General features: G+C 50.7%; 1 protein-coding gene across 1 annotated transcript in view; it reads right to left on the bottom strand.

Moving 5' to 3' along the window:
- Nucleotides 1-7,557: 7,557 nt before the first annotated feature.
- HTRA1 (HtrA serine peptidase 1) overlaps nucleotides 7,558-24,795 on the bottom strand; it is a 57,133-nt gene continuing 39,895 nt past the window's right edge. Inside the window, exons 4-9 of the mRNA XM_022568541.3 lie at nucleotides 14,187-14,381; nucleotides 13,181-13,213; nucleotides 11,684-11,798; nucleotides 11,063-11,120; nucleotides 9,581-9,676; nucleotides 7,558-8,267 (exon numbers count right to left, since the gene is read on the bottom strand). Of these exons, the coding sequence (XP_022424249.1) occupies nucleotides 8,099-8,267; nucleotides 9,581-9,676; nucleotides 11,063-11,120; nucleotides 11,684-11,798; nucleotides 13,181-13,213; nucleotides 14,187-14,381 (666 nt within the window). The 3' untranslated portion in view covers nucleotides 7,558-8,098. The remainder of the gene's footprint in view (nucleotides 8,268-9,580; nucleotides 9,677-11,062; nucleotides 11,121-11,683; nucleotides 11,799-13,180; nucleotides 13,214-14,186; nucleotides 14,382-24,795) is intronic.

Genomic DNA, 24,795 nt, shown 5'->3' with positions numbered 1-24,795 from the left:
GCTCTAGGGCTTGATGGTGAGTTCATCTCGTTCAGATGTTTGTTTTTAAACTTTAATTAATAGACTATTTTTGAGAGCAGTTTTAGGTTGGAGCAAAATCGAGGAGGAAGTGAAATTCGCCTACACCCCTTGCCCCACCCCACCCACAGGCTCCCCCCATCACCATCCCCCCCCCCCCCCCCCGACGGTACGTTCGTTACAGCTGGTGAACCTACAAGACACATCCTTATCACCCAGAGCTCTCAGTTTGCACTAGGGTTTACTCTGTGTCGTACATTCTATGAGCTTGGACGAATGTATGTGTCCATCATCATAGCATCATACAGAATAGTTTCATTGCCCTAAAAATGCTCTATGCTTCACCCATTCATCTGTCTCCCCCCTAACTCCTGGAAGCCACTGATTTTTATTTTTACCGTCTCCATTGTTTTGCCTTTCCCAGAATGTCACATGGTTGAAATCATGCGGTAAGTAGTCTTTGCAAATTGGCTTCTTTCACTCAGTAATAAGCATTTAAAGTTTGATTTAAATAAGCATTTAAAGTTTTCAGGGTTTGATAGCTCATTTCTTTTTAGCATTGGGTCATATTCCATTGCCTGGATGTTTACTTATTCATTCAACTACCGAAGAACACCTTGGTTCCTTCTAAGTCTTGGCAATTATGAATAAAGCTGCTAAAACCTCCGTGTGCCGGTTTTCGTGTGGACGTAATTTTTCTTTCTAGATGCTTTTGCTTTCACTCTTTGTGGCTTTTCAGCTTAAAGTAATTTGACTGGTGAGAAAGCTGTGCTGACAAATGTTTACCCCTTTTCCCACCCAAATCCAGGATAGGGACTGGGTGTGGGGCTCCAGACCACTAAGCCAGCCAGTACGGAAGATGCTCTGGGGCTGCCGCCATGAGAGCCAGCACACGGGTTCAGGAGGCAAAAAGCCTGGTTTCGACCCTCTGCTCTGACTTTAGTGTGTCATCCAGTGAGGAACGTTGCCCCTCTGAGCTTCAGTTTCCTCCCGTCAAAAGGGAGGCAGCAAGGTTGACTAGGGTGCCATCAGAATTCCCCGGGATGGTGGCTGTAGAGCCTGAGCAACGCAGGGCACAGAAACAGCGCTGCATAAAAGGTCGCAGGAATGGGTGCGTGACCAAGATTAAAAGTAGAAACTGATGTGGTAAGCCCCTACCTCAGCTGCCCTGTCTTGAGAGGACACTCCCTCGAAACCCCCATTCACTTTGATCTACTTTCATTAGTACAGGAGGGCAGCTCAGACTCTTTCATACCTACTCCACCTTTCTCAATTTCAGTCATTAAATGTCAGTGTAATTAACTTATGAGGGAAAGGGCAAGGATGATAAAGCAGAAAACAGCTAAAAATGTTGAGGATTCTAATGAAAAAGAATGTATATATACGTATCACTGACTCACTTTGCTGTACAGCAGAATTTAACCCAACATTGTAAATCAACTATACTTCAATAAAATTATTTTTTTAAAAAATGTTGAGGGTTCTTGGTTGTCAGGATTTTTGATGAAGTTTGAGGTCAGTGCAAGTATTTTACTGATCTTCTCTTCCTGGAGGTTTTAGGATGTGTTCTTTGGGCTCAGCGTCAGTGCCAGGCCTTCAAAGATGAAGCACACTGCTTACCCTGGGTATGGTTTCAGACTTTGTGTTCCAGATCTAATGACTCGTCAGAAGACAGCACAATGGAAAAGGCACGAAGGCAGACAGGCAGCTGGGAGATGATGCCCGGATTATCAGTGAACGAACGCGAGACGGGTGTGCCTCGGGCTCTCCCTTACTGCCCACAGCATTTATGACCCTTTCTGGGGGGCGATGCCCATGAAACCATGTGAGCTTTCCCGTTTTGCAAAGTCATTCTCACAAAACAGCCACTAACATCATTACTGCTTCAGAGATGGGTCAAGTGAAAATTATACCACCCTGGAAATGTGGGTCTTCAGTTACAAATGTCACTGGGCAGCATCAGGCAAAGGGGATAATGGCCGAGTGCTTAAGGGAGGGCTTGAAGCTCACGCAGCCCAATATCAAAACAACAAACAACCGGGCTTCCCTGGTGGCGCAGTGGTTGAGAGTCCGCCTGCCGATGTAGGGGACACGGGTTTGTGACCCGGTCCGGGAGGATCCCACATGCCGCGGAGCGGCTGGGTCCGTGAGCCATGGTCGCTAAGCCAGTGCGTCCGGAGCCTGTGCTCCGCAACGGGAGAGGTCACAACAGTGAGAGGCCAGCGTACCGCAAAAAAAAAAAAAAAAAAAAAAAAACCCAATCCAAAAATGGGCAGAAGACCTAAATAGACATTTCTCCAAAGAAGATATACAGATTGCCAACAAACACATGAAAGAATGCTCAACATCATTAGAGAAATGCAAATCAAAACTACAATGAGGTATCACCTCATACCAGTCAGAATGGTCATCATCAAAAAATCTACAAACAATAAATGCTGGAGAGGGTGTGGAGAAAAGGGAACCCTCTTGCACTGTTGGTGGGAATGTAAATTGATACAGCCACTATGGAGAACAGTATGGAGGTTCCTTTAAAAACTACAAATAGAACTACCATACGACCCAGCAATCCCAGTACTGGGCATATACCCTGAGAAAACCATAATTCAAAAAGAATCATGAACCACAATGTTCACTGCAGCTCTATTTACAATAGCCAGGACATGGAAGCAACCTAAGTTGCTTCGACAGATGAATGGATAAAGAAGATGTGGCACATATATACAATGGAATATTACTCAGAAACGAAACTGAGCTATCTGTAGTGAGGTGGATGGACCTAGAGTCTGTCATACAGAGTGAAGTAAGCCAGAAAGAGAAAAACAAATACCGTATGCTAACACATAGATATGGAATCTAAAAAAAAAAAAAAAAAAAGGTCATGAAGAACCTCGGGGCAAGACGGGAATAAAGACGCAGGCCTACTAGAGAATGGACTTGAGGATACGGGGAGGGGGAAGGGTAAGCTGGAGCAAAGTGAGAGAGAGGCATGGACATGTATCCACTACCAAACGTAAAATAGATAGCTAGTGGGAAGCAGCCGCATAGCACAGGGAGATCAGCTCGGTGCTTTGTGACCACCTAGAGGGGTGGGGTAGGGAGGGTGGGAGGGAGGGAGACGCAAGAGGGAAGAGATATGGGGACATATGCATATGTATAACTGATTCACTTTGTTATAAAGCAGAAACTAACACACCATTGTAAAGCAATTATACTCCAATAAAGATGTTTAAAAAAAAAAAGAAAAAAAGAGAGGGCTTGAAGCCAGGCACTTGAGTTCCGATGAAGCAGGTTTACCTTCCTTCTTGCTGTGTGACTTCAGGCTGGTTACTTAACTGCTCTGTGCCTCACTATCCTCATCAGCAATATGGGGATCCTACAATGGTGGTGGAGGAGGAAGAGGAGATGGGGTGAAAGAGGATCAGGCAGTGCATGTACAAAAGCTTACCTGACCCAGTGAGACACATGTAACAGAATACTATTTTCATAAAGCATTTGAACCAGTTTTCATTTTTAGTTTTTTAACTAATAATGCATTTGTTAGGGTTTATTTCATTTGATGTTTGCTGATTCTTGGCAGGCACCACACGGAGGCAGCTTTTAAAGTTCTAAATAAAACAGCTGCCTAATGGCAGAAAGGCCTCTGCTCTTTACATGCTCCACCCACATTTATTTATTTGTTTATTTTTGCGTTACGCGGGTCTCTCACTGCTGTGGCCTCTCCCATTGCGGAGCACAGGCTCCGGACGCGCAGGCTCAGCGGCCATGGCTCAGGGGCCCAGCTGCTCCGCAGCATGTGGGATCCTCCCGGAACGGGGCATGAACCCGTGTCCCCTACATCGGCAGGCGGACTCTCAACCACTGCGCCACCAGGGAAGCCCCTCCACCCATATTTTGATGGAAATACCAGAGGACCATTGGCTCCGGGTGGGAGCCAGTGCGGACAGCAGCGAGTCAGCCCAGCTGGGCCCCAGAAGCAGTACACAGATGGGTTTGGAGGCCCAGGTAGCTAGGCCCAAGGTCTCCTGCAAAGACCATGGCCCTTCTGATGTGGGCGCCTACACGTGGGCACTGTTTAATTCCAGGAATGGGCCTTGTGCTTGGCAGGCCGACTCCTTCCTGTGAGCTGTGGCTCAGTGCGTCCTGGGGGTGCGGGGGGACACATGCTCAGAAATGTCACCAACAATACTTGTTTCAAGACAGGGGTGGCTTTTCAAGTGAGTATCCTGATGGTCCCCTCATATCCAGGTGGCCAACAGTCACATCCCATAGGCCAATTATGGTGACAGTTCTTTAGAACCATGTGGGGTCCCTGCAGGAGAGAGGTGGGCAGTGGCATGTGAACATGGCTTTTAAACACCTTTGTTTTAAAACACCTTTGCGCTGAGTCTTACAACCAGCTCAGCCCGGAGGACCCAGTAGAAACCTATTTGCCATCGTGGCACTAAGCCACCCTGGTGCTGCCATACCCCTGACCCACCTATAACCACCTTCAGAGGAGAAGGCAGCTTTTGCCATAACCCGGAACCCGCACCGGCCCACTCGCCCAGACACGGGCCCCCTTCCGCACAACCTCAGCGAGCCCGGCCCTGACTTGAGTGGCATTTACCAAAATGGGCCCAGCACCCTTGCCGGCCAATCAAAGCACCACTGTCGGAGGCTCGGGCCTGTCTAAAGCATTAACCAGGTGGAGACAAGCACTGAGCGAGTTCTCGTAAACACACACTGCCCTTCACCCCATCCACCAGACATGGGCATTCTTCCAAATTTTCACACAGAAAAGAGCGTGACCCTGTACAGAGCTGTTGGCATGACACCCACTCAGCTGGGCCCGGAAAGCACAGCAAAGGAACTCTTGCACTCAGAGCCTCTCCTGGCCGGAGCATCTCGTAAAGCATCCCTCAGGGCTGGATGGGGACCGGCAAGTGACGCAAATGTGCTGGCGAAATCCAGCCCCCGTGATTGGCAGCGTCGCTTGACGTTTCACAAAAGCTGGAAGCAGAGGACTGGAGCCGGGGGGCCGAGACTGGAAGATGTGTGGGTGAGCGGAGGAAGCTTTGCAGGAGACAGAGAAGAGCGGTAGCTGCTGATCTACCAGCCAATGGGGCTGTTGAGAGACCTGAAAGGGCCAGGATGAGTCATCAACCCAGCAGGGGGCTGAGTCCGCACGTCCCTATGACCACCTTCTAGAAGTGGTGATGGACCTAGACTACACAGAGATGAAAGGGCCAGAAGCCTTGGTCCTAAGAAGGTAAAGACGGGCCAGGTGGCACCGTACAAAAGCCATGAACTCAGACCTCCTGGGCTTAAATCACAGCTCCCGCTTATTAGCTCTGTGGCTTGATCAAGATGCCTAATTTCTGATGAGCCGTTTCTCTACCTGTCAAAGGGGATAAATGTGGCATCCACCTCAGGGCTGATCTGAGGATTGAACTACTAGCTAATAAATGTAAGATGCTCAGCATGGTGTCTGTTACACAGCAAGCATCCGACAGACGTCTGCTACTGTGAGTGTCATTAAAGACCAGAACAATGGCAGGCTAATACCAACAAAAACACTAGCAGCTGTATTGACCTAGTGGCACGTGCCATCATGGTTAACCCTCACAACTCCAGTACAAGGGGGACATTATTATTGTTCCACATTTTACACAGGGGGAAACTGAGGCTCAAAGACAGTTAACATATATGTCGCTAGTATTTATTGAGTGCTTACTGTGTGCCATGTATTACTTCATTTAATCCCCACAACAGCCATAGGAAGTATTATTATTATCCCCATCTTACAGATGGGAAACAGGCACAGAGAGGTTAGGTAACTCTTCAAATGTCACACAGCCAGTACAATGTAGACAGTAGAGTGAACCCAAGTCCATCTAACTTCGAAAGCCATGCTCTTTCAACTCAGCTCTGCCTCCCAGGTTTTAAGGCTAATTCGGGCTGCAAAAACCTCCATCACAGCCCAAAGGAAGAAAAAGAAATATCTGTTCTGAGTAGTCTTGTGAAAGCTTAAAGGATGAGTATGGGGTGCTAGGATGAGCAGCTCCCACAGGACACAGGGCCCCACAGGCCAGTGCAGCCTTGTGACCAAACACATCATGTCCCTACAGCGTGCCAAGCGGTTCTTTCTGCAGCCTTGTATGTGGGCCTACAGACCAAACATATGCAGGCCAAACTCCAACCCCACCCACAGCCCTGTGGATCTTCGGGAGATATTGCTGAGTGTTTACAGACAATTCAGGCCCATCGGTCGCCAGGCCGATTCCTTCCAGAGGAACCCTCTGTGATCTCTCGAGTGGACGACAGGCCGAAGATAGATGGGCTGGGGACCGGGCAGGCTCTGACCTCAATGCCACCCAGCACGTCCTCCCCACCTGTGGCAGCACCTCGGCAACGGGGACCACCAGAGGAGCAGGCCCACGGGCAAAACAGCTGAGGATGAACCCCTGAAGCCACAGGCCATTCTCTGAGTCACCACCTTTAATGAGGAGGCAGGGGAACGCAAAACCCATGCCAGGAGGGAAAGCGTTTACTGGCTCCTTCCTGACTCTACAAGGACATCTAAGCAGAGAGCAGAGGGACGCACTGCGCTCAACAGGGCACAAGCTGCTCGGCTGCCGAGCGTCAGTACTGATGAGGGCTTGGCTTTGCTGCGCCTCCATTTCGCTGCGGCCTTTTACCTTCCACAGCCTCTCCAGTTTCGAATTGCTCATAGAGATCTCGTGGTCGAGGAAGGATTAAGCTCTCAGTCTACAGAGCTGAACCTCCCTCCTGTCCAAGGCCCCCCCTTGACTGCTGACACTTAGAAAGCCTTCAGGCTCTGCTCCGGGTGTAAGGAGGGTCCTCTGCGGTGGGCGCTTCCCCGCACTCAGGCCTGTGCAAACTTCCAAGCTAAAGTTTGGCCGCCATATTCATGGGTCCAGCTTCCCAAACTCCTGGAAGCTTTCATGGAGCTAAAAGTGCCCACAGCTGCTTAAGGCCGCATCAGTTCAAGGACACATCGAGGGGAGCCCTGCTCCAAACCCCACAAGGTTTAAGATCTATTTCAGAGCCCCAGACAGCTGGAATCAGCTTCAACCTGTGCCTTCTAAAGACTCAGGACTGTTCTCGGGTCGCATCCTGGTCTCCTGAACCATCTCCCTTTCAGAAAGAGACCTAGTTTCTCAACGGAAGCTCTGGGGTCCCACTCTGCATTCACCCCTCTACCCTCGGCCCTGTGCCTTGTCTGGCACACAGCAGAGGTCCAGAAAATCTTTGCTGACTTATTGCACGGTGTGTGGAGTTAACAGCCTCTCTTTAGTTTGAAAAGCTCCAGGTTCAAGGGCAACTGACCTCAGGTCTCTTTCACGAAGCCGGGGTGGCCAGGCACAGTATTCACAGCACTGGTAAACCCCCGGGATGATTCTGAAATAACTGGTGCGGCCTCAAGCTCAATCGGCACGGAAAACGTGATGTAATGAGCAGGCCGTTGACATTATAATCAGTTCAAAGAGACTCCAACCAGCCGTTCCCAGCAAAGAAGGACGCCAGAAAGCAAAGTATGAAGAAGTATTTTAATAGCTCAAACTCCAAGTCACTGTGCTCCCAGTTCTGAAGAGGTTCCTAAAGGAGGCGACTTTGGCCACTTTGGAAGCCAGCGTTCACCCTCCCGTGGTCTCGGTATCTCCCTCCTCTGGATGCTGACTAGGAGGAAAGCATAAGCACGCCTGGTACCATCCTGGCTCCCATGGGACCTTCCTCTTACCTACACGTTATAGCAACAGGCTTAGCTAGACTAAGATGATGACTCGGTTAAAGGAGACAAACGTTGACTGTCCAAGCAGGAGCAGTCCAAGCTGGCAAGAAAAAGCGCGCTGCGTACATACGATACAGAAGGGCGAGCTTCTGCCTGTGGGTTTACAACGTTACACTGGCTTTGCCTACGACCTATCAAGAAGGATTCTGCTGGCCAGTGTTTCTGCTGAACAAGCAACATGGCGGTCAAAAGTCTTGGGCATCCAGTGCCACCAGCCCAGAGTCATCATGCATCGTCCACTGGAGAGTCTTTAAGGGAAACATGAAGTCCAGCTCATGCCTCTGCCTACGGGTCGATTTCTTCGGGAATCACGGTGATCATAATGTCTTCATTGCCCCTGCGGACAACCATGTTCAGGGTGCTTTCCTTCTTGATGACGTCGCTGACGTCGTTGGCGGAGATCACTGACTGTCCATTGATGCTAATGATGACATCATTTTCCTTGAGCCCACCACTGCAACACAAAGGGGAATGCGACTGTAATGTTTCCATTCCTCCTGGTCTAACTGCCACGAAAGGTGATCAACTTTACATCGACAGAGGCACAGTTTAGGACCTAAAAGCCCAGAGCAACCAGGGTGGGGTAATAATGAACTTATGTGAGACTGGCTTAAACCAATGGGTTGCATTATTTCCTTTTGAGGTTTTTAGGCCACATCATCAATCATGTCCATTGTAGAAATGCCTACCAGCACTTGTATGATCTTATCATAGATGGACCCCAAAGGAGACGAGGATGTACCATCTACCATGTACCAGGACCGTGGCCAACTTGCTTGTAATGGGTGTTACAACTCAGAGAGCAGCTCCTACGGGGATGAGTTGATGGCTCTACTGTGAGACACCTGCTTTGTGCTGTTGCTGGGACTGTAGCTCTTCTATATGACAGTGTCCAATAAGCGGTTATGGTTCTTAATGGTCTAGCACAGGAGTCAGCGAACTTTTTCTGTACATGGCCAGATAGGAAATATTTTAGGCTTTGCAGGCCAGATGGTCTCCATCACAACAACTCAACCCTGCCGTAGGAGTCCAAAAGCCACCATAGACAATATATAATCTATTGGGCATGGCCGTGACCCAGTAAAACTTCATTTACATAACACTGGAGTTTGAATTTCGCATCGCTTTCACGTGTCCTAAAATACTGTTCTCATTTAAATTTTTTCAACCACTTAAAAATGCAAAATCGATTCTTCCAGATCTGGTTCCCAGGAAACAGGGTGCTGGCCCCTCCCTGGTCTAGACCTCTCTCTGGATATTTCGTCGATACAGGTAACAGACCCTGATTGTTAGCTGACCTACTTCTTTTCATGTTATTTTGACGTCCCCTGGGTTATTTTTCTAGAGGTGTGGATAAGTACGGCCTGACTGATAACAGACATCATTAGCGAAGGCTTCAGGAGGAGATGCATCCAGCAGCCTCGGACAGGACCTCTGCCCGAGGTCTCCAGGACATTTTGCTCCTTCAAGCCTCCTTCCCCAGCCAGGCCTGTTCTGGAGACTCGTAACAAGTCCGATGTCACTCTTTCCATCTGATGCCCCTCCTCAAGAGGACTTTTGAAGGCAGGAAGCAACCTTTTGCTGCCGAGTCCTGAGCTGAACCAGGCTGGAAGTCCTGACTGGCAGTCGACCAAGGATGTCCGACCGTTTTGTCAAGGATTCTCACAATCACCTGAGCTGATACGAAAAGAACAGCCCCCTGCCCCTTGCCCCCTACCTTCAGGAAACACAAGGATATTAGGAAAAGGGAAAATAATTCTAACTCACGCTTCTGCGGGGGTATCAGGAATTACTTCGATAATATACGCTCCTGAAAGCACATCTGGGAAGTCTCGGTGGCGATCCTTCAGCTCTTTGGCTTTGCTGCTCAGGACAAACATACCTGTATTACTGTTAGGTAACAACGGGGCTCCTGCCCGGCTTCTCCTCCTTCCCTGATTCTAACGTAAAATTCCTCCAGGGATTTTGAATCTGCTTCAAATTGCCTATTTCCTAGAGTTACTGGATAACAGCAAGGGAAGTGTTTTATCATTATTATTATTAATTGATAGTAGCTACCACTTGAGGAGTCAGTCCAATATAGTGGTCGGCCTGCTTTGGAGCCCCAGCTCTGCCGCTTCCTGACTGTGTGATCTAGGGCAGTTGCTTAACTTCTCTGTGCCTTAGTTTTCTCACCTGTAAAACAGGGATAAGACCATCTAGGTCCAGCACCTGGCCCAGTGCCAAGCACGTGATAAATAGTGGGCGGGGTCACCATGGCTAGTGACCACTGCCACCACCCGTTCATTCAAGCTTTGATACGCAGGAAATCACTCAGTCCTCACCACATACCAACCTGCCTGCACAGTTATCCTCATTCCGCAGAGGAGGAAACTGAGGCACTCAGGGGTCAAGTCATCCCAAGGTCACAAGCCAGGAAACAGTAGAGCTGGGACAAGAACCCAGGAAGCTGGACCCCAGGGCCCGTACTCCTTCCTTACGCCTTCATCTCTCAGAGTTCCCAAACAAGACCTGATGCACGTTTTAGTCTTGGCAAGCCAGCTGAGAAAGGTACCACCATTTATTACATGTGTCTAAACTATAGTCGTGTGTTCACAATTAATAGCTAATTAACTACAATAATTAATACATTAATATTTATATCAATATGTGCTGCTCCTTGCCAACTTTACCTACAAGAGTTTCAAGCGAGCCCTTAGGTACCAGGGCTCCTACGATTACACCAGATTTTTTCATCAAGGTTAAAATACCAGTACGTTATGAGTCTGGCAGCCACATACCACAACTTCCACCAGCTCGGGAAAAACAAGCCCATCAGTCATGCTGGGCCTGACGGGCATTCCAGGAGCCTCAGGCCACAGGCGGCAGAGCTGAGGAAAGGCAGGGCGCTCTGGGGCTGAGGGAGGTGTTCGGGGCACTCCTGGAATGTGAGCTTCAACAGAGCAAGTGGTGAAAGGAAGGCATGGGGGAGTGACGAACACCCGGCTCTTCAGGACTGCCTTCCAAGAAGAATGGAATCTTCCAGAAGGAAGGGCCTGCTCAGAACCCAGAAACAAACATGAAGGATAAAACAAGAGGCCAAGGCTAACGGCCCTCTCTCTTTCCTAACGTTACTTAACTTTAACCAGAAACTGAGCTGTCTTGAAGCAGAGTAAGGCTTCCCTTTTAGGGGTGCCAGTGAGAGTCTTCTGAAGTTCAGGTTTGTTTTAAATTTAAGACACAGACAGACACAGACATTCTGTTACCCACCTGGATGTCAGTGACATCATTCGGATGCCAATATACTTCTTCTTGGTGATGGCTTTGCCTGGAAAGGACAACAGAAGGTCAGCCCAGTTGGCGGCTGTGCCGGGTACACCACGAGCCATGGGGTTCAATCCCTCAGTTTGCTGTGTAGAGTCAGGACCATAGGGGCATACGCTCGGCTTGTGGTTCAAATCCTGACTGGGATCCTACCTGCCTCCTCTCTTCCCCAGGTAGAAGGTAAACATCACACCTGCAAGGGACCCTGTTGAGCCTCAAACCCCCAGCCTGACTCGAGAAGAAGGTTCAATAAACATTTGTGGAATGAATGAGCTCCATGAATCTCAGTTTTCTCATCCGTAAGATGGGACTAATAATTCCCACCTGATCACGCAAAGGAATTAAATGACATAATGAATAACGAAGTGAAATGATGTACAGAAATCACCCAGGATCATGCCCGGTACATACCAGATTGAACCGTATGACACATTCATGATCATAGGTTGAAAATAGTCCAACACCTATGACCTAATACCACGGGCTTAATAGCGTGTGTTCCTTTCCCTTCTGACCCTCAGGGTGTCATTTTCCCTGACCCAAGTCCCCGCGGGGCACTTGCTCTACCTTTGGCTTGTCGGTCGTGGGATTCCGTTAGGAACTTTTTAATCTTATCAGATGGAATTGCAAAGGAGATACCAGCTGTCACTTTCAGTGTGTTAATTCCAATCACTTCACCATCCTGAAAAGCAAGATGGAAACAGCTTACTGAATCCGTGAAGGTTCACCTGAAGATACGCACCGATAGAGAGTGGAGAATTTGCAAGAAAGGAGCCTTGGAGCTTCTTCAGAGAAATGTGTGAGGTGGGGGGAGCTGGAGGGAGGGGGCTTCTGGGTCGTAGAGGGAGAGGCCTGACTTGGGCAGCGTAAGCCAATCTCAGCAACGGAAGAATCGACACCCACTCGACTCAGAGCTGAGTGATCACCACGCCGAAAGCACAGCAACAGACACAACAGACAGTTTCAAAATGCACATTTGCTCCTTTGGCATGGAATACGTTTCCCAAAGCCCCAGAGTCCTTTAGATGGCTGTCCACACCTTCCTGCCTCCCCCATTTCCAGTGACCTTAAGATTCCTCTGCTGACGTCAGGGAGAAACAACCTTAGCGCTTAGGGCGGACGGACTTCATCGTCAGGAAAACAAAGCCTCACCTCCGAGCTGACTCCGGGGCACTTGGGGGAGGCAGAGGGCTCACAGTCGCATCTCACTGCCTCTGCTTGTCACAGACTAGCTTTAAATCATGGAGGAAGCCAGTCTACCAGGTGTGCTTCAATTCAAGATAAATTCACAGTTCAGTGAACGCCACACCATAGGAAACCATCCTGGTATAACAGTCTTGCCTCACACCATCCAACCATTATTCTGAACACTATTGTTAAAGGGTCGTTCAACTCGGACTTAGAACGGAAAACTGCCAGGAGAGTTTAAGTCACTTCTTGCACATTTCCCGCAGCGCTGAGAATTCAGTCCCCGACTCAGAGGGACCTCAGGAAGGCACTGCCATCCTGCACTTTGCTAAACAAGGCCTCGAGTTCATCACCTATAAATGAGAGTTGGGATGGGTGACCCTGAGCTGCACCCTGGCTCTGACTGTCTGATTCTAAGGCTTCCCTTTTTTGCCTAAATAAAATATAAACTTAGGTGACATCTTTGTGAGCGGGGTAACTCCTCATTCCAGCCTGGTCTTAGAGGAGGGCCCCTGGCCAAGACAAACCCTGTGGATGAGCCACGCCAGCTCCTTAGGCAGCGTAGGGACAGGCCAGAACTGCTGACACCTTCAAAATAAAGACCCACTCCTTTAACCACTCCTGGATTGGACCTGAATTCCAATGCCTTTACTTGTAACTTTGAAACATAAGCATGTCTGCTGGCAGAGCAGTTCCAATCCAAACTCCATCATGCCTTACTCTTTGCAGAAAAGATAAGAAGAGTAATTTGCAAGGTACAGTACAGTCACAGATTTCACTTTAAAAGAATTAGATAATGTGCTTTGGCAAGTTCATGTGTGAAAAGAAACCAAAAGGAAGAAAAAGACATGTACATAGATTTTTAAAAGGCCTTACCAGGTTTACTAATGGGCCTCCGGAGTTTCCATACTGAAATTAAGCAAAAACGAAAAGGTTATGAGTTTATGTCATTACATGGTCCAATCTAGTTCTCTGCCTGGCAGGTCCCTGAGTGCAAGTTCTTGCCGGAGTTTTGTTCCTGTCTACCTAGTATTTTGCTGGGGAAAAAAGGACCTTAAACAATTTTCAGAAAGTTTTAGATGTGCCATAAAGGGGATATATATAGGTATAGATAGATAGGTAGAGAGATGGATAGATTTTTTTTTTTTTTTTTTTGCCAACTACAAATTCCCAAAGGCCAACTACAAATTCCCCAAACACCCAACACATCTTCCTTGTCTTGGCAATAGGCTGGCTGCCCACTTGCTCCAGTATCACAGTATTTCAAATCTTCAAAACCGCCCCCCCTACATCTATGTGACCCCCTACTTTGCTGCTTGGCCTGGAAATCCACATGGCTTGCTCTATTTCCATTACTTCATGAAGATCACAAGAAAGTTTGGGAATAAAGCCTACCAGACGCAGCGAGTGCACAAGACATGCTGTGTTTCTTATTTATTAGATAGATGTAGGGGAAAATGCTTTTTAGAAACGTTAATCCTATAGAGAAACAGCTGAAGTGGAAAAATGTGACTTGAAAAAGATCCCATTGATGAGATTGTGTGTGATAATCCTTGACTCCTCTCGGGGCTACAGAGCCTGTGCTGAGGTGAGCATCCCTCCTGCCACAAAGTTGAACAAGCAGCTCCAGCCAGGGGTGGCTGACCCTGGGGCAGGGCGGCAGGGGGCACGGAGAGCTCCTCCGGGCTGCAAACTTTGGCAAATCTCAAGTTCCCGTCACAGGAGTCCCCGGAGATTGCCAAGAGGCTGAGGACCAGCCCTCTGCCTCATCTGCTGTAGGGGATCCTTGAAAGCACCTTGAGGATCCTGACTCCAGCCCTGGTTCCTAAGCCCAGCCCAGCTTTCCAAAAGCCCACCCGACCCTGCAGCGGAGAGGGCTCACGTTGATGATGGCATCTGTCTGGATGTAGTCCATGTCCGAGTTCCGGAGCCCCAGCTCTTTGCCGCCTCGCTGGGTGGTGCTGACAATCCCAGTGGTGACAGTGTTCTGAAGGGAAAACGGGCTTCCAATGGCAACCACAAACTCTCCGGGCCGCAGCTCCGAGGAGCGGCCAAGCAGTAGCACGGGCAGCTTTCCCTGGAAACACAAGGTTGGCGTTGCTGCATTTGGTTAAGTGAACAGAACGGATAAACGCACAGATGTCGTGGAGCGCCAGGTAAGGGACACCACTCATACCCACCAGGCCTTGCAGGAAACCGAGGTCAGGCCTAGCATCCCTTCCCGGCTGAGGACTATCTTCCCTCCCACCCAAGATAATCAGTGCCTCCTTGTAAGCTGCTGCAAGTCAAGTGCGCACAGCCGCTGCCACACGCCAAGGAAGACGTGGGACGGATACTGGAGGCCAACTCAGGGTCTCAGCACATCTTGAAGCTATCAGCACAGACTTGCTCTGAAACCCGGAGGCCAGGAGACAGAGGGGGACAGGTTTAGGACTGGGGGCAAGCCTGACTGCAGCACCCTTAGACAGCCACAGGGAAGGACCCAGAGCCCACACCCCCCCACTTATCATAGGCTCGTCCCTCCTGGGTTCTGAAGAATCAGGGGCTCTGTGGGCTTGCAGCTGCCCTGACTCCGTCCGGTGCATCTCTGTGCTAAGCACATGCAATCCTGGGGAGGGGCAGGGGTGGGGCTGGGGGCAACAGGGCATCCAGGGCCCCGAGACGCCAAGACCCGAGAGGTGGGCTCTCCCCTTGCCTGGAAAGGTCTTGCATCAACCACCTCTGCTCCCGTCCCTGGTGGGCTGATTAACCCAACAAAGCCTGGTTGATCCCCGATGCCCTGTGAAGGCCAGGCAGAGTCAGAAGCCCCAAACTACTCTTCAGACCAAAACTGGACAGAATAAAGCCAGCTCTCGTCACTAGGGCTGAGAGCTGGGCTTCCGTCTGAGAAGGCTCTAAGCTCTCCTCCCTCCCTTCCTCCCTGGAGCCAGACAAACCTCCGAGTTCCTTTCTCCTTTGTTTCCTGAGACAAAATGAGCAGCTGCTCTGAACAGTGTGGACCAGCCCAGAAAGCAAAGAGCTGGCCCAGGCCTAGTGCTAATTGCGAGGTAAGAGTCCTCATGTTCGTCCACCTCGAAAAAGAAGGAAAGAGGAGAGGAGGCTGGGAGGGTGCAGGGGGTGGAAACCAGCGGTTACTTAGCACTTCCTTCGCCAGGGATGAAGCAGACACCAGCTGATGAGATGGGGAGATCACTGGGCCCATTTAACAGATGAAGACACTGAGACTCCAAGCAACTGGGTGACTTGAGACCGGCCAGGGATTTAAAAGTGCAACCCTGAACCCAGACTCTCATCCACCACAAAGTACTGAGTCACAAAGAACCCCCTCTGACCCCAAATAAGGAAGATGCTGGTCAGGAACAAGCTGGGTCAGAAAACTCAAGGAGGAAGAAGGGATATGGAAGAAGGGATCCAAGACCTAAAACTTTAAGGGGCTGCATGAGAAGGGATGCCCCTCAGATCACAGGTACTGAGAAGCCTAGAAGAGTGCCCCAGTGAAGAGCACGGACCTGGGACCAGGCGGCCTGATTAGATCCTGGCTCAAGCTTACAGCCACTCTGGTCCTCAGTGTTCTCATCTGGAAAATGGGAATAACGCGGCACACGTATCTCATTGGTGTGTTGTCAGAATTAAGCGACTGGAGACCTGAAAAGCTCTTTGAAGAGCACCTGGCTCAGTTAAGCACCACATAACTGGGACACATAAGCATCAGAGGTGTTGGTTATTGTTATTAGTATCAGGGTCTGTACAGTCTCAATGCGGGAAACCCCACCAATGAAACTCCCACAAAGTAGCGCATGTCACCCAGCCCTCCACTAGGAGGAGGCTGGTGGCACAGGCCTGCCCTGACAGTGACACTTTGCCCTTGCGGTCACCTGAGGCTGGCGTGTGTGGTACTGATCTGGAGGGGGCAGCCTGCAGTCCTCACTCCCCGAGCTCATCCAGAAGCACGCCAATGAGCTCAGCGTGGCCTGTTTACCCTGGGCCCGCGCCAGCCACCCCTGCCAGGAATGACTTCATCCAGTAGCCACAGCGGGTGGGTGGGCAGGAGTCAGGGCCAGTGATGAGCACTGACCACTGTGGGGAGGCCCGCCAGGGACACTAGCACTCCTTCAGGGCCCAGGGACTGCTTTCAGGGCTGGGCTTGGGGGGTGGGCAAGGGGACACAGTGGCAAAGGCTCCTGGGCTGGGTTTGCCAGGCTGCCCAAGATTGCAGTTGCTTTTCACCAGCTTCAAGGCAAGAGTTCAGGTTCAAACACAGAAAGGCGGGCCCAGCCCACATCAGCTCAGCCACAAGTCGAGAACCACATCAGAAAGTTACTGGGCAGGTCTCACTGCGGAGGGTCTTCATTAGCATTTGCTCACCGCCCGCCCCCGTTCCTCCACCTCCAGCCCCTAGGAAGGGGGCCAGACCCAGGCCCCTGCGTCTCAGGGGGTTGAGAAGGCAGAGGGGCCCAAAGACAGCGCTCCCTGGAACTCCCCTCTTCCAAGTCTGAGCTCAGGCCCAGGGGATGGGAAAAGGAGGCACATGCTCTTGGGGAGCAGAAGCTGTGAGGACGGAGGGGAGAGACCCCCCAGGAGGGAAGGAGAACACCCAGGGCCTGCCGCTCGGCTGGCTGCACTCACTGGGGAGGAACAGGCCTGTGGTCAGCAATGGGGCCCAGAGAAGCCTGTGGATGAGCTTGGGTCCAGCGCAGTGAAGTCACCACACTGTAGTGACCATGCAGGCTTGGACAAGTGGACACCAGTGATAGGAGCCCAGAGTCTCCCCGAGGACCAATCCTCACTTCAACAACAAGGGGAAGAAATTCGGATCACAAGTGGTCATTTAGCCAAACCTGCACCGATGGCAACACCAAGTATCACCTTGTTTAAGTTTTTACTCACTCAAACATCTCCTAGATTCTAAAGGACAATCATAAGACAGAAATAAGCAAGTGGACACGTATCAAGGGGGATCCTTAGACTGTGAAGCTTGGACTGATGTGAAAGGAATGACACAGGTGACATTTTACCTCCCAGGTGACAAAGCACTTTCATGACCCCCTTGGCAGTTAGGGCGTGTTTCCTCCCATCTTACAGATGTGGAAACTGAGGCTCAGAGAGGGAGTGACTCCTCACAGCTCACGAGCACCCTGGCTAAACGAGAGAACAGGTCTCCCACCTCCCAGACCTTCACTCCTTGTAGGTGTTAACGTGAATTCTAATTGTAGGCAGGAATCTTTGCAAGAGAGTGACGTGGGGCAGAGACGTGGGCCAGGCCAGATTTACAGCCTTCATGAGGTCAAAATGCCTTTTGGGGGCCATTTGGCTCCCGTTTCCCGCAGGTACCAGCGGGCCGCACAGGCATCAGGCTCTCCAGCCTGCTCCAGACCCAAGTGGGGCTCATCCTCAGCCTCCCTCCTCACCTTGGGCCTGTCTGCTCGGCGCAACTACACCTCTGCTGGCCAAATTCCTATTCGGCAATTGAGCGTTTTATTCCACAGCTGTCTAGACACACGCTCCACGGGGGGACTCGGGGGGAGACGAAAAGCAGATATGGCTGGAAGCGCCAAGGCACGCCTCGGCCTTGACCTGTGGATGGGAAACCCTGGGGCCACCCGTTCCTGGTTTAACCCCGCGCTGCTGTCCGCAGGTTGGTTCCCAGGCCGCCCACATCAAAGCCGGCTCCGGGCTCCCTGCGGCAGACACTCTGTCTGAGCCTCCCTGTGAAGTGGCCCAGCCACAGGCCATCTTGGAGATGCCCGACCCTCTTCTAACAGCCCACATCTCAGCATCTCGCAGGAGCCTCGCAACACGCCTACGAAGTAAAGGCACAGACATCCATCCTCCACTTGGCAGCCGGGAGGAGCAGAGTGGGAAGGAGGAAGACTAGGGCGTGAGGCTCCCGTTCCTTGTCTCCAGATTCTCCAACCACTGGCGGGGAGGGAGGGTGAAATGCAAGTCGGGTACACAGCAAAGCTGGGATGGGGAGCTTTAACGTGGCAAAAGCTCAACCCCCAGGCTCCGGATCAGAGCGGGGCAGAAGCCCTCGGGCCCCACCAGGAGAGCGTGTAGCTCACGTTGTCCCAATCCCTCCAGGACGAGGGGCATCCCAAAGTGAGTCCATCACACTGCCCGTTCTCAAGGTCATGCTCTTGTTCATGAGAGGGAGGAAGCTGGGAGGCCAGTGGGAAAGAGGGGACATCCGCGTTGAAAGGCACAGCATCCTCGGTTTGCAAGTGACTCACTTGTGCTACATGCCGGCCTCACAGCAGAGTCAACAAGAGGGGCTGGAAGGGAACACGGATCCCGAGGACAACTGGGTCGTCGGCCATGCCAGCCAGGCCGATGGAGACAGCCCAGACGAGGGTGTCAAGAGTCCTGCGTGTGGACTCTACGTCCGAGTTAAATCACTAACTACAAGCCGTAGGCGGGATAGTAACGGCGTGATAGATTTACTGCTAAAACCTGGAAGAGGTTGGTGAGTAGCATGATTAAAGAAGGCTCTTACCGTTCGTTTAGATGCCAACAAACAAACAGACAACAACCAGCAGGCCTGGCATCACCGCTCCCACAAAACGCTGCCTACATGAAAGAGAACTTTCTCAACAAGCATTCACTGAGGACGGGCCTGGCACAGGGAACGTGAAAGATCAACGAAACCCACCCGTGCCCTCCAGGCTTACTGTCTGATGGTGGGGGGAAACACACAAGCCAGCAGAACACACAGCAGTAAAAAGAGATAAAATCCATCTCCCTTCCCAAGGGCAGCTCAGCCTAGAATCTTCCATAAAGGCTAAATATAGATCAACACTAAAAATGATTTGGGTGCATCAATTAGGGTTTGTTTGTTTTTTTTCCAGCTGCAAGTAACAAAAAACCCAATGCAAAATGGAGTAGACATCCACCTGCTCACAGGCGCGATGGCAGAGGGCTGCTCACTTCAAAGGCTCAAGGGCAACGTCAGTCAAGGAGAAGCTCCTGCCTTCCTTCCATCTGATCAACGGCAGCCTGGGCCCATGGTCACAGGAGGGCCACCATCATCCCAGGCATGACATAAAGATGCAGCAATGCCCACTGGAAGTAACAGACTCTTTTCTCCCTTGTGTGTCTCTTCAGAAGAGCTGAGAATCCAGAAGGGCCCAGCACATTCTTCCTCGTGGGTCATCAGCCACTGCCTGGTCATAGGTTATCCTCAACCGCCCTTAGGTGGGGGGGGGGGTGGGGGGGGGATCATAGCCCTGGTGACTGCCTTAGCCTCTCAGGATTTGCCTGAGTTAGGAATGCGGGGCGCGGTCAGGAGTGGACCTAAAACAAACTCAGGGCTGTGCCAGCAGGGAGGAGAAGGGCTGCGTGCTGGGCCACCATCAGAGTCCACCAAAGCTGGTTCCTTTTACAGTGGTGATGCTAATACGTGTCTGGAAACATCTGTAGGTGTATATTCCTTCATGCAGGTTTCTTTTTTTGGCAGAGGGGAGAAAGAGGAGAAGTCCGCTTCAGAGGAAAGCAATGGCCACACATTTCTAGGGCAGTCAGCGTGAAATACAAGTGGTCCGAGCAGAGCCTCATCAGTGTAGACAAACCTCCCTCTTATTCGCATGCCCTACACGCCTTGTGCTCTGTCCCATGAGCAGATGGGACGGGCATAGTGCCCATTCCGCTCACCAGGGGACCGACGGTCCTGCAGCTGGTGGTGGTGGTGAGCAGTGCTCACCGCCCAGGTGCTCAGGGTGCACAGCCAGCCACCAAAGAAGAGCCTCTCTGTGCCAGACCTTGCCACGGGGCAGGGCAGGAGACGGGAGCAGACATGACACACAACAGGGCCAGGGAGCTGAAGGAAAGCAGAGCAGAGGCCACAGCCAGAGGAAGCCAAGGTCACACGTCCTCAGGGTGAGGGCCCAGGCCACGGTGGTACCCTCAGACAAGCCCCTGCTGTGTGGCACTGCCTGCTTCACGGGCTCGCTGTGTGGCCTGGGATCCCCCTGAAGGGGCATCACAACTACTGATTCCCACAGGGAAGAAAAGGCCTGTGCTGAGTAAGGGCCCTGGCTGATGACTTGCTATGGGCTTATCCTCCAGCATCCACAAAGGGTAGTGCTGAGTGAGGACACAGACAAAACACACACACAGCACCACCACAGCCTCCACGTACACTGGGAGCACACAGTCCCAGGGAGCAGGGCATCCGTATTAACTCACTCTGACCTTGGGCCACTTGACAGACTTCTCTGGGTCTCAGTTTTATCACTTCTAAAATAAGGGAGTCGAGCCTGGTGATGTCCAAAGTCATCCCAGCTCTGACAATTAGGGATCTTTCCAGAAGACCTGGTAGATTTCAAAAAAAAAAAAAAAAAACCTATTAGCAGACAATGGTTAAATTGGTGAGATCAAAACAAGCACCAGACGTACTTCCCTGGTGGCGCGGTGGTTAAGAATCCGCCTGCCAATGCAGGAGACACGGGTTCGAGCCCTGGTCTGGGAAGATCCCACATGCCGCAAAGCAACTAAGCCCATGCGCCACAGCTACTGAGCCTGAGCTCTAGAGCCCGCGAGCCACAACTACTGAAGCCCAACACGCCACAACAACTGAAGCCTGTGCACCTAGAGCCCGTGCTCCGCAACAAAGAGAAGCCACCGCAATGAGAAGCCCGCGCACTGCATCAAAGAGCAGTGCCTGCTCGCCACAACTAGAGAAAGCCCGTGCGCAGCAACGAAGACCCAACACAGCCCCAAATAAATACAAATAAATAAATTTATTTTTTGAAAAAGAAAAACAACAAGCACCAGAGTCCTTAATAAATCTCTTCTCACACAACTTCGCAAAGAGGTCAGATGATTCCTGCAAACTCTTACAGCCGCAAGAGGAAAGGGGATTCCTGGAATTCTCCAGACGCTGGCTCAGCCAGAAATCATCTAGAGCGGACCTAGAAACAATGATCCATCAACATTTCAGCTTCTGGCCACCCTGGGTTTGGCCTAAAAGCCTTTGAGCGCTCCTCTCGTTGCAACCTCATTCACTAAAGCTTGGAGAGAAGAGCAATAAAATGAACAAATAAAACTAAAAGAAAAATTGGCAACTTTCTTTTAACCTCATGAGGCAACTCAGCTACTTCTTTCTCTTCCTTGCAAAGTATAAACTGCTCCTGTTACAAAAATATTTTTGTTGCTGAATCTGCAGAAGCCACTGTATCCACCAGCTGCCCAGCACACCGTTTTCAAGAGGCTGGGGCTTGCAGGCTGGTGTTGTGTGTTGGATGAAGTTTGCTTCAAAGGTTAATGTTGCAGCAACTGGCTGAGACTCAACTAAGTGATTCAATGTGTCTTCTGGAAACAGTTATGCTAACCTTTCATTTTCTTTAAAAAAATATGCAATGGGGGAAAAGAGCACGTCTCCCGTGCACGACCCCCATACACAGCAAGAAGCAGTGCCATTGAACTTGCGTGCTTCCTAAGGAACAGCAAACTAGACCACAGAGTTCAGGGGGATGTTAGCAGCTAAGACTTGCCTGAGACACAGGGATCCCGCCTGGGGAAGGAGGGAAGTGAGCCCACGAGGGGCTGAGGGACAGGGAAATGTGAGCAGATGGGTGGACCCAGATGAACCACAGATCTGCTACATAATTTGCAGGGCCCAGGACAAAATAAACATGGAGACCCCTTGTTCATAAAGTGCATAAAAAGTGCCATTAAAGGTACTAAAATATAAAGCTTTTTTTTTCTTCTATATTCTCTCTCTCTCTTCATCTGTCCCGATGTTTTTATCTGCTGTTCAGTGTCATGCTCCCTGGGGCACAAAGATTTTCATGGGGTGAGTGCAGACCCAGGAGACTCAGACTCAGTGCTCTGCTCACCAGCTACTGGACAGACCCATGCACTGTGCCCGAGCAGCGACAGGGTAGTAGAGCCAGGCCTCTCCCCATCCCAAGAGCTCACTGCCCCAACCCACAGAGGATGGACCACCCCCAAGGGCACTGCAACTTCCTTCGGCACCAGGATGCACTAGGTACCCGGATGGGGTGGAAAAGGCTTAGCCCTGCCTCGCTGCCGGCAGAATGACCTGTGGCATCATCCACCCGCTGCCCAAGATGCTGTGGGGTGTATGTACCCCATGCCTGTACTCCCTGGGGGAAGGAGGGTGGCAGTGATTGCTGTGCGGGGTCCGAGGTCCCAGGGGCCAGAGGAGTAGGGAAGCCAGGAACCCATGCTGGGGAGGTAGGAAGGCAACAGGAAAAGAAACAGTGCGGAGGCCAAGGCTCTAAGCCCCAGCACATACTCCGCTGTCTCATCAGACTTCACTTACAAAGCACAAAATTCAAAGATAAAATTAAAACAAAGACCTCAGAGCATTAAACCCTCAAGCGGGGTTCCGTTCTGAGCATAGGGTCTGTAAGGGCACAGGTCACATGCCCATAAAGCAGCTGTGCCGGGGGAGGAGGAGGTGAACCAAGACTGAGATGCTTGGCATTCAGATTAGAGAGCGGAGAGGTTATCAGTGACGACAAGGTCAAGGGTACAACCAAGAGAGGGCGGCTGCAGTGTGCAGGTGAGCCGGGAGGCCAGGCCAGGAAGGATCTGCTACACAGCACCGAGATCACAACACGCGCTGAACTCGGAAGGACCGTGTAATCAAGTTACCCCCGTCCGTTTCCCCAGATTGACATATTACAGTTGCTATACAGGGAGGGGAGGAGGGGAAGAGGTGGGATGAGTGGGGGGATGTTCAGGTGGGACAGACAAGAGAAGTGGGGGAGATGGAGAGAAAGAGAGAAAAGGAACAGAGGATGGTTACGAAAAAACAAAACAGAGAAAGGGCTAATGAAGCAAACTTCCCCCTCACTGTGTATGCACAGTTCCATGATATTTAGACTCCTTTAGGCTACATCAAGAAACACTGGCATTTCAAATATTCCCGTACAGAAATGTCAACATTTCTACACGGGAGCCCGACAGCCAGTGACTGTATATAGTTTGCGGCATGGAGAGTCGGAGAAACACCATCTCATCAAGTGTAACTTTTGTCTTCTCATCTATCAACCCCTCCACTTTTTTTTTTTTTTTTTTGCAGTAGGCGGGCCTCTCACTGCCGTGGCCTCCCGCGTCGTGGAGCACAGGCTCCGGACGCACAGGCCCAGCGGCCATGGCCCACGGGCCCAGCCGCTCCGCGGCATGCGGGATCCTCCCGGACCGGGGCATGAACCCACGTCCCCCGCATCGGCAGGCGGACTCCCAACCACTGCGCCACCAGGGAAGCCCTCAACCCCTCCACTTTTATCTGGTGACTTCAAGTTAGCCACTGCTGCTACAACGTTGTTTGGCCAATAAATATTTATGAAAATCACTGGATGTGAAAGTGAATATATGAACAAATAAATCAGGTCTTAAAAGATCCATCAGGATCTTAAAATTGGGATTAGTCCAATATTTGGACTAACCTTGGGGTTAGCCAGGGCCTGGCATTTCAGTTTGGGTAAGGACTCCAGTTGCAGCCTGGTTTTCAGCCGTCTATACGGTGGTAGGCTCAGGGCTCAGGTGGGTAAAGGGACAGCTTATACCCACCAGCTCCGCAAAGGGAAGGGCTGCGGTCTCACTCTGGTAGGTCCAGTGCTCAACACACAGCAGCCACTCGGTACCTGCTGAACTGAACTGAGGGCACAGTCACCATTACCCATGACCACACAGAGCTCATGTGGCTCCATATGCAGGATATATCATTCTTGTAAAATTTATTCTAAAAAATTCTTAAAGACGTATAACCTCCTCTAGATAAAAATAATTTGAGATGGTCAATGACACAGGGCTTACTACAGTGAGTTAATTCATATCTCTTTATGACATAAAATGGTGGCATAGGAAGTATTCTAGCCACAGGGCCAATGGTTTCTATGAGCTGCCTGGCAGCCAAAGCAAAAAGGGAAATACCCTGAGTCATATGTTCTTGCTATCAGATTCTGGTGCCTTATTTAACAAAAGTGACTTGTTGCTTAGCACATTTATTAGAATAATCAGTCCTCAGTTCACCAGAATGTCTTATTTCTGCCTTGCCATAGAAAGTGGTTGGTTTTAGGAAACCAGTTTTGGGAAACTGCCTCCATCCTGCCATGAATAAGAGGTGACCAGCTCATTATGAACCCTTTGCACTTCTAGACTCTCAGGAGATTGACTACATAAGAAATTGGAGCTTTCCAGAGTACGATCGGGAACCCCCAAGAACCAAGGCCAATAAGATACATGGACAATATGCAGAGGAACTGGCTATACAGAAGCACTGGCTTGTGTTCTGGAGGCCTCTAAAAAACTCACTGGGAAATAAGTTTGCACTGGGCCGAAGGTCCAGGTCCTCAGGATGGGCAGAAAAGGAAATCTAAGCAACCCTAGGTACCCCGCTCTTCCCCTTGGCTGGTTCTGTCTGTCCTCCACGTCTCAGCTTGGATGTTACCTCCTCAGATAAGCTTCTCTGCCTATACTACCTTCAGGGTCTCCCCAGCTCCAGTGCCTTCTCCTGCTTCTTC

Source organism: Delphinapterus leucas, chromosome 16 (assembly GCF_059928025.1).
Source record: "Delphinapterus leucas isolate spDelLeu-1000000601 "Yukka" chromosome 16, BTC_Dleu_Yukka2, whole genome shotgun sequence".
NCBI lineage: Eukaryota > Metazoa > Chordata > Mammalia > Artiodactyla > Monodontidae > Delphinapterus > Delphinapterus leucas.
Note: the sequence above shows the minus strand (reverse complement) of the source record. Positions and strands in the feature narration are given on the sequence as shown.